At 31.8% G+C, this 18,343-nt stretch overlaps 1 protein-coding gene across 1 annotated transcript in view; it reads left to right on the plus strand.

Annotated features, from left to right (window-relative positions):
• The window catches only part of LOC108688941 (titin homolog), a 44,581-nt gene that overhangs the window by 12,801 nt on the left and 13,437 nt on the right, over positions 1-18,343 (plus strand). The window contains exons 17-31 of the mRNA XM_018195492.1: positions 79-291; positions 372-554; positions 637-834; positions 935-1,071; positions 1,158-1,494; positions 1,657-1,929; positions 2,010-14,713; positions 14,801-15,155; positions 15,232-15,480; positions 15,544-15,681; positions 15,747-16,076; positions 16,299-16,471; positions 16,539-16,638; positions 17,796-17,959; positions 18,049-18,267. Coding sequence (XP_018050981.1) covers positions 79-291; positions 372-554; positions 637-834; positions 935-1,071; positions 1,158-1,494; positions 1,657-1,929; positions 2,010-14,713; positions 14,801-15,155; positions 15,232-15,480; positions 15,544-15,681; positions 15,747-16,076; positions 16,299-16,471; positions 16,539-16,638; positions 17,796-17,959; positions 18,049-18,267 — 15,773 coding nt within the window. The remainder of the gene's footprint in view (positions 1-78; positions 292-371; positions 555-636; positions 835-934; positions 1,072-1,157; positions 1,495-1,656; positions 1,930-2,009; positions 14,714-14,800; positions 15,156-15,231; positions 15,481-15,543; positions 15,682-15,746; positions 16,077-16,298; positions 16,472-16,538; positions 16,639-17,795; positions 17,960-18,048; positions 18,268-18,343) is intronic.

The following is an 18,343-nucleotide window of genomic DNA, read 5'->3' on the forward strand; positions in this document are numbered from 1 at the left end:
AATAATTCATAATAATTCTTTCTGTTTTTATTAACATTTATCTCATGCCAATAAATGAAACATTATCAACAATGATAGTTCAAGTACCACCCTGGCCGAAAACAATCGTCTGGTACAATAAAGAAGGCCGCATTGAGCCTAGCGAAAAGTATCATATAATGGAGGATGGCATAGGAGGATATTCAATTGAAATAAAACAAGTAGAAGCCATGGACGAGGGTGAATGGAAATGTGTCGTTACCAGCGAAGACAATATAAAACAATTTACGAGTTGCTATGTAGCAATGTCTAGTACGTATTATGATAATAAAAACTAATTTATAACAAAAAATATAATTATTCGATCAACATTTATCTTATTTTCTATAAAGTACCAAGAAACTACAGGAAACCCCGCTTTATGGAGAATCTGAAAGCAATCTTGACGGAAGAAGGTCTCGTTTCATTCGAATGTAAAGTTGTAGGTTTCCCAACACCATTGCTGAGATGGTTTAAAGACGGTCAAGAACTTAAACCAGGAGACGTTTATCAATTAACCGGGACTAATTCATTAGGTATGTGTATCCGTTAAATTTATTATATATTATTTTTTTCCTAGTCTCTATTTAAGTTATAGATTTATTTAAAAATATTTAGGTTCTTATTGCTGTATCGCGAAAAATTGCATGGGCGAAGCTAAGAGTACCGCAGAATTAACCATCGAAGATATACAAAATCAATTAAACGAAGAAGAACGTTTCCAACTTTTGAGCACTAATCAACCACCAAAATTTATAAAAGGCCTCAGAAGTTGTGAAGCAAAAATAAACGAAAATTTTCGCTTTACAGTACAAGGTATTTCCTGTTTCTTTTTTTAATAAATAAATTGTTGAATAACTGTTATCCTATCTCACGCAGTTTTATATTACACTGATAAAGATACTTTTTTCTTTAGTAAGCATAGCACCGGAACCAACTCTTTCTTGGTACAGAGATGATGCAATAATGGACGAATCTGACAAATATCAGATAGCAAAAGAGAATCTTGGCAAATGCCATTTTGAAGTGCGAAATCTCGAATTTATTGATCAAGTGAATATTCATAACATATATAATATATTCATATTTGCTGTGATATAAAGCAATTAAAAGCGTTTTTTTTTTTCGCATTTCTTTAGGCCGAGTGGAAGTGCGTAGCGGCAAATGATTTTGGCCATAGTGTCACTTCTTGTTTTTTGAAATTAATTATTCCTAAGCATTACAAAAAACCAAAATTTCTCGAGAATCTACGCGCGATCTTATCAGAAGAAGGTGCTGTAAATTTAGAATGCAAAGTTATCGGCGTTCCGCAGCCAGTTTTAAAATGGTACAAAGACAATGTTGAACTCAAGCCTGGTGATATACATCGAATTATTTCCGGACAAGATGGTACTTGCTGTTTAGGAATATATACTTGTGAAGCTATCAATTGCATGGGAACAGTCAGTAGTTCCGCATCTTTACTAGGATTCGAAGGTAGCATTTACCTATTGCACATAATAATTTTTAATTATTATCACTTGATAATGGTCCGTCTATATGAAAAGTATAAAAAGTTTTTCTTAACAATTCTGTTTTTATTTTACGTTGACATTCTAAGCGAGCTTTATATGTATGTAACTTTATTTAACTTTACAGATAAAAAAGATGCAAAAGAAATCCAGTCATCAAATGGTCATGAACTAGCGAGAAACTTGTCATTGTCAACGATACATGAAGAGCGAACATCTCAATTGTATGACACACCGCAAACGGATCATTCCGTTACTTTGGATGAGCGGGGCGAGGTATCTTTTAGCTTTGATGGCAAAGAAGTGTCAGTCAGTCTGTACGAAACACCTGATCTTACTGAGGAAGAGGCACTACAAATTGTTGAAATGTACGCCGATCAGCTGTCTGAGCATGTTACAGGTAAAAAGATTAATTTTTGTTGATTCAGCAAAATATAATAGTATTAAATATACGCTAAAAAGCTACATCTTTTTGTATAGAACACAATGTGATTGAGTTACCACCAATGAGATTTGTCAAAGAAACATCTACGACCAGTAATTTGTTAATGGAAGCTGTAGTAATCGATGTATCTCCTGATTATTTTGTTAGCGCGGAAGACAATGATGATTTACGAACAGAAGCTGATTTCGAAGATGTCTCCATTATGGATGATATGACGCGTGCCCTTTCGCCTGAGCGCGATTCCCGAAGTTCCTTAAAAAGATCAACTCGATATAATGCAGATGAAGACGAAAAAGTTCCTAATAGACCTCCTAGGAAAAAATCAATGAGTTTATCATTATCGAAAAGCGAAAAAAGCCAACGCATAGAATCTGAAAGCTTTCATAGCGCACAAAAAGACGAGCCACTATTGTCTCCGCTTTCATCTTTGAAGCAGGATGACAGCGATACTTTTGCAGACGCTTTATCTTCTGCACATCTCTCCATCACAGAAAGTCTTGCCCTGAAACAGATGACATTGGAACATGGAACAATAGATAACAATAGAAAACGCAGCTTGAGCGCAGGAAGATCAATCGGTTCTAGTCTAGACGATGGTATCGGTGGAGATTCCTCTTTCGATTCAATGATCGGTGTTCCTAAAAAAAAGCAACGAAAAAAGAAGCAACAGAAGGACAAAAATAATTCTGAAAAATATTCCGGCTCCGGTGATTACGAGCATGAGAGGAATGAATCGGAAGATAAAGTTGATATGAAGATAAAACATCAACTTACAGAACCGATTGAAAAAACAGAAATAGATAACAGAAATGGCACCGAAGCAGTAAAAGAATTATTTACTAAAGAAAAATTGTTAGATAATTTAAAAAATGTAAAGGAAATCAGCAGCCATATCTCAGAAGAGAATCAAGAATCGACACAAGATACTCTTTTTGAGTCAAGAATAGCTCTACACAACTCTTTGAAGCTTTTATGTGAAAAACTATTCGATACACCACAATTTTTAAATATTCATAAGCAGATTGATGACATATGTCAATTATTAAAAGATTCAAGAAGAGTAGATGCGGACATTGAAACCTTGGCTAATCTGGAAATACCTCTGCGTGCATTGTTACAGGAAATTAATGAAATTATACCAACAGAACATATAGAAATCATTTGCGAGATTCTCGAACCATTTGTCGCTCAGTTGTCACATGTTATTGAAAATTTCGGATTATTATCTTTACAACCGACGCTTACAATTTTAAAAAAATTTCGCAATCCCATTTGTAATATTACTAGAAAAACAAAGGAATTATCATCATTAAAACTAATCTCCGATGTGTCTCAAAATATATCTGAAGAAATTACAGAGTCATTAATTAATATTCAATCAATATTTAATAGAATTTTAGATTGTATCGAACCTTCGAAACTTACGATGAATGGATCTAGCAGTCCACAACAAGTTGTGATAGCATCAGGTCTTGTTGCATGTTTAACGGAATTGAGAGATTGCGTATCTCACACAGCACACTCTGCAATGACGTTGAAAGAGAATGAAACATTAAACAAATTGATGGAATTTAGGGAGCCCTTATTGGATCTTCAATTAATTTTATCACAGAAATGTACTTCTAGCGAACTTTCGATGATACAAGAAATAAATTTTGCCATTGTAAAATTAAAAAGTATTATTATCACCATATTGAAAAAATTTGAAGACCACGAAGTAATTTCTCGAACAGAATCAATTCTCAAAATATTAGAAGATACCGACAAACAAATATCAGAATTAGTGGAACAATTATCGGAGGCAGAAATCATTCAAAATATGTTAAAGAATCTAAACATTGATCAAAGTTTAAGCAATGTGCATTTTGCTCTATCATCCGTTTTAGAAAAGCAAGGAAGATATATAACCTCGTGTCATTTAATTACAAGTATTGAGGCATTACGTCAGACAATCGGTTCTTCGGCTGTTGCAATCGCTAACTTAAAAAATCCAGTTGATAATGAAATAATTCAAGAAATTAGCAAACTAAGTGAATCATTGTTAAATCTACAAAAAGATTTATTAACGGAAAAGCACGAACCACAAGAAGAACAAGTTCTTAATGATTTGATAAATCCCATCAGTATATTGAAAGAGATAGTTCACAGTGTAATTGAAAGTTCTTCGATCGAGTTAATAGTACCTATGTTGGAATTATTGGAAGATATAGAAAAGGATACAGTTCTTATAGCGAAAGAAATATCAAAGGAAAAATGTCAAGAAGAAAGTATTATACAATCTCAAAAAGAAAATAAAGAAGAAAGAAGTTATTCGAAATCTAATTTGGCTAGTCAAATAGATCGTTCTTTAGATCCTATTAAAAATTGGTTGTCTGCTACATCTGAAGATAATGCAAAACAATATGAAGATGAAATGAAATCTACATTGAGCTCAACAATCCAAGAATTGAAAAGAAATGTGAGTCAAATTGTTATTCAAACATCATATTCTGAATCACCAAGTGATGATAGTTTGATAGATGCATTGATTGATCTTCGAGAACCGCTACTGAGGCTTAAAAACGCAATTTCTACATATCATGAACCAGAAGATCTTTTAATTTTAAAAAAATTGGATTATCCTATGAAATATCTTTTGCAAACTATCATGGATGTTCTGCGTGAACATGCGAAAGAAGAATCTCTACGGCCGATAATAGATATCATCGAACAAATTAAAAATCAAATATCGCTTTCAGTCAAAGATATTCTTCATCAGCAAGAATTTAAACAAAAAGCATTTAACGAAACAGAAGAAATAGAAGAAGAAACTATTACAGCTTCTCGAGAAACAATTCCGGGTACTCTTACAGAAGTTGCTTCAACGCCATTTGAAGCCGAATCTATTTCATTACTTACTGAGCAAGCTATAACAAAAAACAATTCTAGTGATGTCGTCTTACAAATCATAAAAAATGAAAAACAGGAAAGTGAAGAGAGTGCAAGCAAATTAATTATGATCTTGTCAGAAACTTTAGAAAAGCTACAATTGGAAATAACTAGTATATTAGACGATTTCGAAGAATCAACAACACAATCTACTACAATTCCCCAATCAAAATTAGCTAATTCCATCGAAGAGTTAAGAAGGACTATTTCCACAGTACGCGTAATGATTGTCTATGGTGAAAAAACTGATTTATTCGAAGAAAAACTTAATCACACAATTTTGATATTGACTAACTTAATACAGCCATTGACAAATATGCGAAATCTTCTTTCCAAACCGCACGAACACGATGTTTCAGAACTCATGATACTAAATCGGTTTACTCCGTTGTTGAATATAATAGAAAACAATGTGATAAGACAGATAAAAGATTTTATCAATAAAGATGGAGATATAGAAAAGGAATTTGAATTCCTTCTATGTGTGGTAGAAGAAATAAAAATGGAAATTCCAATTGTAATTCAAAAAATATCGTTAAGACGAAAAATTTTGGAATATCTCTGGGACATCTCAAAACCATTGGAAAGTATTTTAGAACGTATGAGCGATCTAGAGAAAGCTGCGGAAGAAACTCTTGAAACTGACGTAGCAAATATTTTAGGAAAACCTATCGCTGCTCTTTTAGAAGATATTAAAAGTACTATTCAAAAAGTAGACGTATTAGAACGACGAGAACCATTAATTCTTGAATTACGAAATCTTCTTGAACCCCTATTAGAATTTCATAGTTGTCTTTCAATGGTACAGAGCAGTCGAAGAAGTTTAGTTCCTGAAGCTTCTTTATTAGACGAGAGGAGAAGCGTTATTCTGCGAGCGATCGATGGTTTGCATAAACAAGTTTGTTACAGTGTTGAAATAATTGCAAATATGGAAGAACCTTTCTTATTTAATGAATCCTTGATATTGCTCAATTCTGCTATTCTACAAGTACAAAAACAAATTGGAAAGACAGATTATTCACGCCGATCTAGTAATATCAATATTTCTCTTCAATATCGACTTACCGGCACATTAAATCGCTTAGATAACGCTATAATAACTTTAGAAGAACATGCCGATAAAAGTAAATATGGAATAGAGTCCAAGTGTTTGGAAGCATTACAAAAACAAATCTCTTTTGCACAAACGCAATTCAATCAAGTTGATAGTAAATTAATTGATGAAGAAGCTATCGTAGAAGGCTTTCTTTATCCGACAAATCAACTTCTGTCGGCATTAAACGTTCTGAAAGAAAATGCGGAAAAAACGTCTTCAGCAATTTCGTATAACTTAATAGTTCAGCTTCAAGAACTAGCCGACTCTATTTCAGAATTAAGTTCTTCCCTATCGGCTCACAGAATAGGACTTGTTCAAGAAGGTGCTTCTGAAGGAGCACCGATCATAGAGACTTTTTCTGCCGTTATAGATGTTTTAGATCTCGTGAAAGAGTCTATTGGTATCATAGAAAAAATAGTTGAACAAAAAGTGATTATTACGAAAGTAGAAAGTGTCATTGATGAAGTTATTGAGATATCACAAGAAGAAATTGAGAGTGTAATGACGATCACGGAAATACCGTCTAAAGCAATAATTCAAGAAGTTAATGTTCAATCTGAAATTGAAAATACATCTATGACGGCACAAGTACCAATTTTAGAAAATCTAGAAGCAGTAATCTTCGTTGAACAATCAAAAGATGATCTAGCGGATATGAGAAAAAACAAAGAAGAACAGAAAGAAAATGAAAACCGAAAACATTTGACAAGTGATATAATAAAATTTAATTCTGCAATAAGTAATTTAATACAGCCGTTAAAAGAATTGATTGATTTTATGAAATCTGCTAAACAAGAATCTCTGATTTCAAAATCTGAAGAAAATAAGCGGAAAATACAAGAATTAACAGCCTTAATACAAATTCTTAACGATTTACAAGTTACAAATATTTTTATTAAAACAGTAATACCTTCCTTATCTATCAGTATATTATTAGATAGTAAATTCTCTTATATAGAAAATATTCTTATTGATTTCGAACGAGCTGTCAACACGGTCATTTTCTTAACTCATGAAGGAGTGAAACCAGAATTAATGGAGAACATTATGGCGTCTTTACCATTTATCTCTAAACCTTTAGATGCTCTTGAAAATGTATTAGCATCTATATGTCAAACAATCGATGAAGATAAATATATTGATAAAGATGAAGAACCATCTGCAATCCTGAAAATATTAATATCATGTATTAATGATACCATTAAATCTCTAAATGAAATACAAATATCAAAATATGTTAATATCGTTGATGAAAGAGAAACGGAAATAAAGGAAGAAGCAAAAATTATTGAAGAAACAACTGCGCGACCTCTGGAGGAACTCATAGAAGCTATAATGGAATCTCAGGAACAGATAAAATGTAACAAGACTTTACTTTTAGAATCTGATTTGCCTTCCACGGATATGATCGAGTTAAAAGCCATTGATAATTTAAAACCCGTCGAAGCAAAAGCAGATAAAATATTTACTGAAGAAATAGATGATTCAATAAAACAACGTGCAGTAGAGACGTCGCAGCAAGCATTAACATCTTTAGAGTCCAGTCAAATCGAAGAATTACTTCCTGAAAATATAAGGATGATAAAATCAATAGCAGTACCTTTAAAAAAAATTGAAGAACACAACTTTGCAACGATTGATCAACAAAAGTTACAATTAACTCAAGTATCTGATAACAGTATAATTCAGAAAGAACAAATAGAAGATGAAATTTTAGAAGCGACTATCTCTTCTCTTCAAACTTTGTGTAAATCATTTAATGAAATTGGAGAAATGGGAATTTTAGAATCTTCCAATAAGAAAACAATTAAGTTTTCGGATTTGACGGAACAGTTACTAAATTTACAACTTACATTATCGTCTAAAGTTACCGAAGGTATTAAAAAAAATACGGTGACATTACTGAAATTATCTGTAAAAGTTTTGGAAGAATTACAAACGTCAATTGCTACAGTTCAAAAACAAATGGAACTTAATGCTGTAGCTGAAGCCAATTCGAGTGAAACGTTTAAGTCATTTTTAGTACAAGCTATCATGGAACCATTAAAAGACTTGAGAATGTCAATTGCTTGCATTCAATCTGATTCAACAATTATTCAATTTATCCAGCAAGAAGCAAAATTATCAAGTGTTAAACAGATCACGATTTTGCAAAATCTTGTTAAATCGATAGTACAATATGGAGAAAGATTTATATCTATTATTAATCAAATGAAAATGGAATCTGTGCCACCGTTAAAAATTATTAAACAAAAAGATCAAGAGCTGGATCCAAAAGTTTTACATAAGACTATTGATTCAATTCATGTTTTACAAGAAACACTTTCTCAAATTGAAAACCTTAATATTTATAAAACTGGATTATTAGAGGAGCCGGAACAGAAAAAAGAGATCGCTCAGTTACGTACAGTGATTGATTCCTTAGAAAAATTGAAACAATTATTAATTATAGGTACGCAAGAAACTACAGTCATGAAGGAGGAAGAACTTGGTGAAAGTCAAAATTTATTGGCAAGTGCAAATTTAAAATTTGTGCTAGAAGAACTGAGAAACTCGATTATTTTAGTTCAGGAGCAACCAATCTTAAATGATGTTCCTATGTTAAAAACATTGAATGAAGCTCTAGAAAATCTGAAATTACCGTTAACAACAGTCAAAGAAATTGTTGATCATACTGAAACAAGTACTGAAACTGAGAAAATATCAACTGTACTATCGTTTGCAAACTCAGTAGAAGAAATAGCGAATCAACTGACTATAACTAAACAAGATATTGAAAAGCAAGCAATTACTGAAACTTCTTTACTGAAAATGATGACAATTCCAATTGCAGAGCTGCAAAGTGCAATATTAAAACTTGAAGATCAAGTGTCCCAAACGTTGGAAACAAGAGAATCAACGAAAACTGTTACTTTAGAATGTATGATACAACCATTGCAAGAATTACAGCAATCATTCTTAACTGCATCTTATGAAGAAACCGTCCTTGCCTTGCAACAATTGTCAATCAAACCGATATTGGATAACTTGAATAAATCCGTGACAATAATTCTAGATCAATTAACAACACTCCAGGATGTACTTGTGGATATGAATACAGACGATTTAGTACCATTGAAGAACTTTGTTGGATCACTTAGTAATTTAAGAACGTCGATGGTAGTTCTGCAACAATTGAGTGCAATTGAAAACGCTGGTCAACAGATTGTAGAAATTGAGAATGCATCCGCGTTGCAAGCATTCGCGAAATCTATTGAAGAGTTCAAAAAATGTTGCTCCGTTGTTATTAAACGACCGAGAATTATCAAAACTTTTACAACAAATGTAGAATTAAAACAGACCAATAAAATAGACACACATCTTATTGAAAACATTATTGCACCTTTGCGATTATTACAGGAACAGATTCTAACTATTGAAGAAACTAAAATGCAAGAATCTGAGATTTTAAATGTTACGGAAATAAGGAAACCAGTTACTGTGTTAAGCAGTCTTGTCAGTCCCTTGCAACAACTTGAAAAATCTTTTGTCGCAACGGTACAAAAGGAGCATATTATTGAACACGATACATACCCCCTAATAACTGAATCATCTTTTGCAAGCCTAGAAAAATTTGCTCTACAACCTATTCTTGAGGAAGTACAAAAGTCTATTGTTATTGTACAAGAACACGTGGTATTAGAAGCAGGAAGTCAAATTACATCGAAAGTAGAAACTGACGCTTTATTGAAATCAATCGCGCAGCCTTTAGTGGATTTGAAAGCTTCTATCGCATCCATTCAACAAGTAACCGCAATTGCACCAGATTTTTTAAATGAACTTGAACAACAACAAAATATTTCGGCATTGAACACTTTTGCTAAAACTCTTCATAATCTGACAGAACGTATAGCAATGTGTAACTATCAGCAGATTATTATAGAACCTGCGGCAGACACTATTTCTGAAGATGTTTCGTCTTTAAATACATGGGCAGATGTAATCGATGAATCTTCTTCAAGAATTACGCGTCCAATGGTGATCGATCAAGAAACGATTGAATCCCCAGTTGAAATTGTAACGTCGATGATCGAAGATGAAACCTCTACATTGAAAACATTAGCAAAACCACTAACTGAACTACGAGAATGCCTAGCGTTAATTGTCGAAGAACAGAAAACAGTCCAGCCATATGATACAACGTGTTCTTTGTCGGAAAAAGAAAATATTTCATTGATGAAAACAATAATACAACCTCTATCGGAATTAAAACATGCAGCTGCAATAATTATTGAAGAACAAATGGCTATTGAACGTGCTAATGAACATTCATTTGCCATCGATGAAAAAAATGAATTTATTCTTCGTCCTTTAATGGAACCACTTGAAGAATTGCGTCATTCTATTGCTGTAATAGAGGATCATACACTGATTGAAACATCAACGGATCGACCGAAAAATGATGTCATATTGAATGCACTAGTTGAACCTCTATTTGATCTTCAACGTGCTATATCTGTTTTAGAAACACGAGTGATATCACCGGATGTTGAATTGATATCCGAAGATGCAAATAACTGGATTACGGAATGTTTAGCAACTCCTCTGCATGAAATAGAAAGATCAATTGCTGATATTCGACAATGCAGCATAATAGAACCTGAAACTATAATTGTGAAAGAGCAAAGAAATTTAATACCAGACTGGTCAATTATCGAAAAATTAGTAAAATTAATGAAAAGTATTAAATTCGCGATATCACGTATAGAAGGTGATTCTACCGAAATTGAAACTCTCAAGACGATGGAAATACCACTTATTAATGTACAAGAGAACTTAGTGATATTAAAAAATAAATTTAATTTAGGTACTATTGAAGACAAAGATAGTATTGATGCTTTTATCAAGTCTCTTTCCAATTTTGAGAAATGCATTTTATTTCTTAAGGAAGAAATTGTTGATAAAGCAGTGTCCAAACAATCAGATACAATAGAAATTGATACTATGATATCTGCCACTCTCATTACACCATTAACTGAATTAAAATATTCTATTGAGACTATAAAAACGTCGTCAAGGGTATGTTTAAATTATTTGGAAAGACCATTAGAACTAATGTTAAACGTGCTCGAAACAATTGTATCTATGCAACAAAATAAAAAGCTTTTAGAATTATCAATGAAAATAATAAATAATATTTCAGATATTAACAATTCAATTGAATCCATCGAAAACAAATTAAAGCAACAACAAGTGTCAATCGTTGAAATTTATATCGAATATGAAGCACTTGAAATGTTGACAAAATCTTTAGAGAATATTAAACAATGTATTATACAAATACAAGAAAAACCAAATACTTCTAATTTAATGATTAATGCTCTTCAGAGATTAGAAAAATCTATAGTTGTAATGCGAGAACAGTCAGCTGATAAACCATTGGTGGAACTGCAACATATAAACTTTGGTGGTCTTTCGAAAAGTTTGATACCATGTCTACTTGAATTACAAGAATCAATAGAAGCAACAAAAACGTTATGGTGCGAAGAAACAATAATAGATGGATTAATGATTCTTGAGAAACCAATTTGTAAACTGCTAACTGCGATAAATGTTATATCTGATCAGTTTTTGCAAGAAACGATTTCATTAATAGATAAATACAAAATGGCTCTTCAAAAGGAATCCATAAATGAAAAAAATAAAACATCTGAAATTGAAATAGCTGTCAAAAAAGACAATAAAATTAAAAAAGAAACAATGAAAGAAGAAATAGAAGAAATTAAGTTGATAAAAGATATAGACTCTGCAATAACCAATGATACGAAAGATAAAAAAGACACGAAGAAACCAGAAAAAATAGAACAGAAGAAAGAAACAGATGAAAAATTAACGAAGTTAACACATAAAGAAAAAGTTAATCAAATAGAAAATAAAAATGAGAAACAAGAGGAAGAGAACTTAATTCAAACAATACAAAAAGTAAATGAAGGACAGGAAAGCAAGAAAATTGAATTAAAGAAAGAAACAGAGCAAAGGGAAAAAAGTATAAAAGATAAAAAGCTAAAGCAAGAATGCAAAAAAGTAGAAAAAACTGACGACTTTAAAAGTCATAAAGAAACTGAAAAAATGAAAGAAATTAAAAATCAGCAAGAAGAGATAAGTACAGCCGAAAATGTGAAAAACGAAATAGAGGAATGTGAAAAATTTATAAATGCTGAAGAAATGAGAGAAAGAAAAAGTGAACAAAGAAACAAAGAAAAGATAGAAAAAGAGGAAGCAGAAAACGAACGAAAGGAGCAAGAAATTGTACAAGAGACAAAAAATGCAGATGAATATACGAAAACTGAAGCAGATCATAGTATTAAAGAAAAAATAGAAAATAAAATAACAAAAGAATCTAAAAATGTAGAAAGGAAAGTAGACCAAGAATCGAAAGAAAAAGAAGTAGGCAAAATTGAAAAAAGGGAACAACAGAAAAATATTGAAAAATTAAAACCGATCGAACATGCGGGAAAGGATAAAACTAAAGAAAAAGAAGAAAAAAATCGAGAAAAAGGAAAAGAAATTGATAAAGCGCAACAAAAGAAACAGGAATCTATAAAAATAGAAGAAGTTGAAATAAAACAAAAAGAAAAACATGAGTATGACAACGGAATAGAAATCAAAGAAATAAAGAAAAATATAGAGCAAAAAGAAGAAGAATTGAAAAAGGAGGAAGATTTTAAAGATGTAAAACATACTATACAAAATGACGTTGTTCAGAAAAAAGAAGAAAACGCTAATCTAAAAAAAGAAAAAGAGCAAAAGGAAGAAAAAGAAAAGAAAAAAATTAAATTCAAACAACAGGAAATAAAAGAAAAAGTAAAAGAGGAAGAAAACGAAAAGATTAAAAATGAAAAGATTGAAGAAATGAAAAAGGAAAAGGAAAAATTCAATGCAAAGAAAGAATTTGCACAAGAAAAAATAAAAGAAGAAAAACGTGAACATCCAGAACATCAAAATGTATCGGAAAATATAAAAGAAGCAGAACAAGAAGAACAGAAAAAAGAAGAGATAGTAGAAAAGATAAAAGAAGAAAACGACAAAACAAAAGATCAGAAGATTGAAGAGTTCGAAAAGAAAAAAGAAAAGTTAAAAGACCAAGAACAGAAGAAAAAAGAGATAACAGAAATAATAAAAGAAGAAGGAATCGAAAAAAACGAAGGTCAGATTGAAGAATTAGGAAAGAAAGAAAAAAAGATCAAGAAATCAAAACAAAAGGAACAAGTGGAAGAAATAAAAAAAGAAGCAAAAGAGTTAAACGAGGAGATGATAGTAAAGGAAGAAGAAAATAAAGAAGTAAAAAATGAAAAAGCTGAAAAGTTAAAAGAGAAAAAAGATGATGCTAGTAAAAAAGGAGAAATAATAAAACAAGAAGCAGAAGGGAAAAAGGATGAAGTAAAAATATTGAGAAAAGGGGATGAAAAACAATCAAAAAAAGAAATAACCAAGCTTGAAGAAATAAAAATAGCACAAGATGAACAAGTAAATGCTAAGAAAAATGTAGAAAATGATAAGAATCTAGCCGCACAGGAAAGAGATAAAATAGAAAGTAAAGAAATAAAAAGGATAATAGAAGAATCAATAGAAAAAAAGAAAGATGAAATTGTTGAGACAGAAAAAATAATACAGCAAACACAACATAAATATACAAATGATATAAAGAAAGAAAATGATACAAACAAATTTGGAAGAAAATATAAAGAAATAATTGAAGATCAAGAACAAAATCAAATAATACAAATAAAACAAAATCAGAAAGAAAAAGTAAATAACGATGAATTCATCCAAGAATTAAGAAAAGATAAAAATTTATGTTTGCAAATGGACGAGGATAAAAAAGGACAAAACAATGAGAAAATACTTCGAAAACAATATGAAAAGAGCAAATCGGAGGAGAGATTGAAAAAGGAAGAGGAATGGAAACAGAAAAAATCGCAAAGCAATGAAAATTGGTTATATATGAGAGAAGAACGCGTTAATAGAAGTGATGAATGCAGAATACAGAAAGAAGAAAACGGTTATCAGGAGAGAGACATTGACAAAAAGTTACATCGAATGGAAAAAGAAATTAGGAGAGATGAGACTGCTAGATTATTATGGGAAGAAGAACGAAGATTACGAAAAAAACAAGAAGAAGAGAGATTTAGAAATAGACAGAGAAAAAAAGAGCAAATAAAAGAAAATGAATGGTCTAGAAAACGCGAAAATGAATCTGATCGTTTTCTTAGAAATATGTTAGAAGACACATACAATCCAGATAAATCGACGTCAATGTTTTTCAATATTGACTATTCTCGACAACATATTTTTCGATTTAATTCTGACATCCCAACGCTTTCGAGTACTTCCAGATCATACAGTTGGAGAGATTCTTTAACATCACTAAGTAGGAAAAGATTCGATAACTATTGGGATTATAAATTACATAGTCCTTCCACGGATAAATATTATTTCGATACAAGATCTTTGTATAGAAGGCGCAGAAAAAGAGAAAATCGCATGATTCGCGTGAGATCGATCAATCTGCTGAAATATGAAGATTATTATTCAACTGAGGATAGCGATGCCACTATTGTACCTAGTATGTGCATGCAATCTCTCCGATGTACAAAAGCGAATACTATCTCACGTATCGATTTCAATACTTGTATGTCTGAACCGTCTAGCTTCATTGACCTTTATGAAAATGAGGTAATTATTTAATATTAAACTACCGTTTTTTTACAATTTAAACAAAAAAGAATCTTAAAATTTAAAACTTAAAATTTAACATTACAGAATCTTCAGTGGGCTAAACCAAAGAAACCATCGTTTTGTACAAGATTGACAAACAGAATCGTAGAAGTTGGTATGAGAATAAGGCTGACCTGCACCGTTCTTGGTAATCCAGAACCACGCATCTGTTGGACTAAAGACGATCAAAAGCTAAATGCATCTGACAATCGTTATAAAATGCGATTCGAAAACGGTATGGCTTATTTGGAATTACAGGATGCGCTTCCTGAAGATGCTGGAATATACACATGCGTAGCTCAAAATACACATGGCACTTCGACTACCGAATCTATCTTAAAAGTTTACTCCGATCACAAACCTATACATTCACCTCCAATTTTTGTAAAATCAATTAAAGGTATATGTACAAGTATACATGTTTTAACGTGTATTAATTTATACAAGTTTTTTGAAGGATAAACTTTTTCTTATAGATACTTATCGATATTCTGATCGTAAACTGATCCTGGAATGTTGTGTACGAGCACATCCAGTTCCTATGATTTCCTGGCTAAAAGACGGAATGATTCTTCAAAGTGAACGTTACAAACAGAGCTGTCTCGATAATCATGTTTATCGATTGGAAATAACAAATCCTGATGTCACTGATAATGGACAATATACATGTCGCGCAACAAACGAGTTACATACTGAAGAAATATCCCATACTGTTAATATTAAAGGTAATTGAAATATTATTAGTTATTATCAATGCCTTTCAATATTATATAATAACGTAATTTTAGATTGGCAATCCATAAACAATTCACGATTAAGCGACGAAATTAAATCGAAATTCATACGAAGACCACGGTTCTCCAACTTATCAAAGGATTATAACGTGCCCACTGACGGATCTATCAGTCGTGAAGTAAAACTCAAAGGTAAAACGCTCATCAAAAGAATAAATTAAACATCAAATTATGAAGTTCTTCTTAATCTGTTGTAGATATACTATCTCCGGAAGTGAAGTGGCTACGCGGTCGAAAGGAGCCAATTACGATACCAAAAGCAAGAACTTTTGTAGAACGTGGACTTTATACCTTAATTGCGCCTGACGTGACAGAGCCAGAAAAGGACACATACGTTTGTAGAGCAATTAACGCTTATGGACAAATGGATACAAGCGCGACAGTGGATGTAATATCATCGAACGTTGGAGAGCACGGGGGAAAACCTGCGATATTCGTCTCGAGACCTTCCAAGAAATCGATCGATGTAATCGTTGGCGAAGACATTAGTATATCCTTCCGAGTTAGCGGTATACCTAAGCCTCGAAGTAAGACTTCGATAAAGCACTCTCTCTTAGTTTCTCATATTCTCTCAAATTAACCGTATTTATCGATATTCGCTTCAGAATTTTCTTGACTGATATTCATGGATCCAGTATACTTTAAATCAATATACTTTAAATCAATCTTTGCTTGTTTATATTATATTTATTAAACTTCAGTTCTTTTCTTTTTTTATTCTTCGCTTACCTTTTCTTTCACTATTTTAGTAATATGGCTGAAGGGATTAACAGACATTACGGATGGATCGAGATCGTACAAGGAAAGTATTGATGATTACATCAGATTAACATTAAAAAGAGTTATACCTTCTGATGAAGGTACTTATTGCATTTTAATTAAAAATAGATATGGCTGTGACAGAAGTTTCTTCTCAATCAAGGTGAGAATCTTTATAAATTTAATGGAACTTTAAAATGGAACATATAATTAATACCTTATTCAAATAGATAAAGCAACGTGCTAGGTCATTGACTCCATTATCAGATTGGAATTCTGTTACTGAACGTGACACAGAAGAATACAACAATGACATGTCCTACGTGAGAAGTAAGTGGCTTTGCAATTATTTTTATCTTACACACACACACACACACACGCGCGCGCGCGCGCGCGTGTGTGTGTGTGTATGTGTGTGTTATATTAGCTAAGGGAAAATGCGAGAAAAATAATGAGATTTTGTAGTGTATATTACTTGCATGAATAAAATAGATATGTAGTAATAAATTTCAACTAAGATGTCATGATATTGTAGAATGTATTAAAATTAGAATGACAATCTATACCAACATCGTATGCTTGGCTTAAATTTTAATGGCTAAACGCCAGTTGACGCCTGGATTAAATGATCACGCAAACTGATATCAATATTTCATTTGACTATTCATCGAATTAATATGCCGATTAAAGATTTTTTTAAATGTATATAAATCTGTAATCTTTAAAATAAATGAGTCGATATCTTGCAATAAGTAAGCTGATATCCTTAAATAAATTCAGAATTAGCACATTCTCTTGTCTTGTAACATAAAATAAATACGACAAGAAAATATTCAAGTTTCCTTCATTCGAGGAACATTTTGAGACGGGTTATTTTAGTTTACCTTCTTACTCATCTCCCATCAGCATCTCACGAATTCTACAAATTCAAAATTCAGTCATCATCCGAACGCGTATCACTTTATACACTCTACAAAACTTTTAATTTTATCGCGATATATTGTGCTGAGAAGTATATCGCAATGTGAAGAATTATTTATTTGTTTCATCAATATATTTTGATAAATTGCTGCAAAATTTATCATTACTCTTCTAATATTTTTATAACATAATAATAATATGTTAAATATGTTTCTTTTTTTCATTTTCTTTGTAATATTAAAATTTTTTTCTTTAATATCGCGTTTGATTTGCAAGCATTAATAAATATGTATATATCGCTAAAATAAATACAATAAAAATGATGCCATATCATGGAATGACTAACAATGTCGAAAACGAAGATATCACTATTTCGCGCTTAAGACGTTCATGGACTAAGAATTGTTTAATCATTGACTTTTTGGAATATTTGTATGGACATCGAGGTTAGCCAATAGATGAAAGTTATTCCTATACAAATTTTCATTAAAAAAAATTTTTATAAGTTTAACAATAGCAATTAAGTATATAAATAATTCTATATTTATGTATCTTATAATTTTCAGATGTGCCCGGTCCAATCAGTAGCGAACCAGTTGTTATTGATGGTGGAAAAAACTGGCTCTCGTTGAGTTGGGGTAAAGCAGAAAGAAGAGGACCTGCACCAGTGGTCGCTTATAAAGTCGAAGCTTGGCTGTTAGGAGGTGACGGAGGGGCACGATGGGCAGAGGTGAGACAAAAAGAAATTATATTTTTAACTTAACAATATATTTTTTAATTTGTTTTTTTCATAAATCAAATGTAATTTAATCTTGTCAGTTGGGAATTACGCCAATCAACGCATTCGACGCATTCAATTTGCGATCAGGTGGAGAATACAAATTTCGCGTAACACCGCGAAATCGTTACGGATGGGGCGAACCAGTTACGATGAAGAATTCAGTGTTGGTTATCGAAAGTACCGATCTTCCAGAATTCACAAAAATTTTACCGGGTCAATTAAAAACTCTCGAAGGAACATCAGTAAAATTGGAATGTGAGGCAAGTTTATATATCTATAAAAGTATAGTATTTTACTATATTTTTAACTAATGTCCTTTAATTTTTATATATA

Source organism: Atta colombica, unplaced genomic scaffold (assembly GCF_001594045.1).
Source record: "Atta colombica isolate Treedump-2 unplaced genomic scaffold, Acol1.0 scaffold250, whole genome shotgun sequence".
Taxonomy (NCBI): Eukaryota; Metazoa; Arthropoda; class Insecta; order Hymenoptera; family Formicidae; genus Atta; species Atta colombica.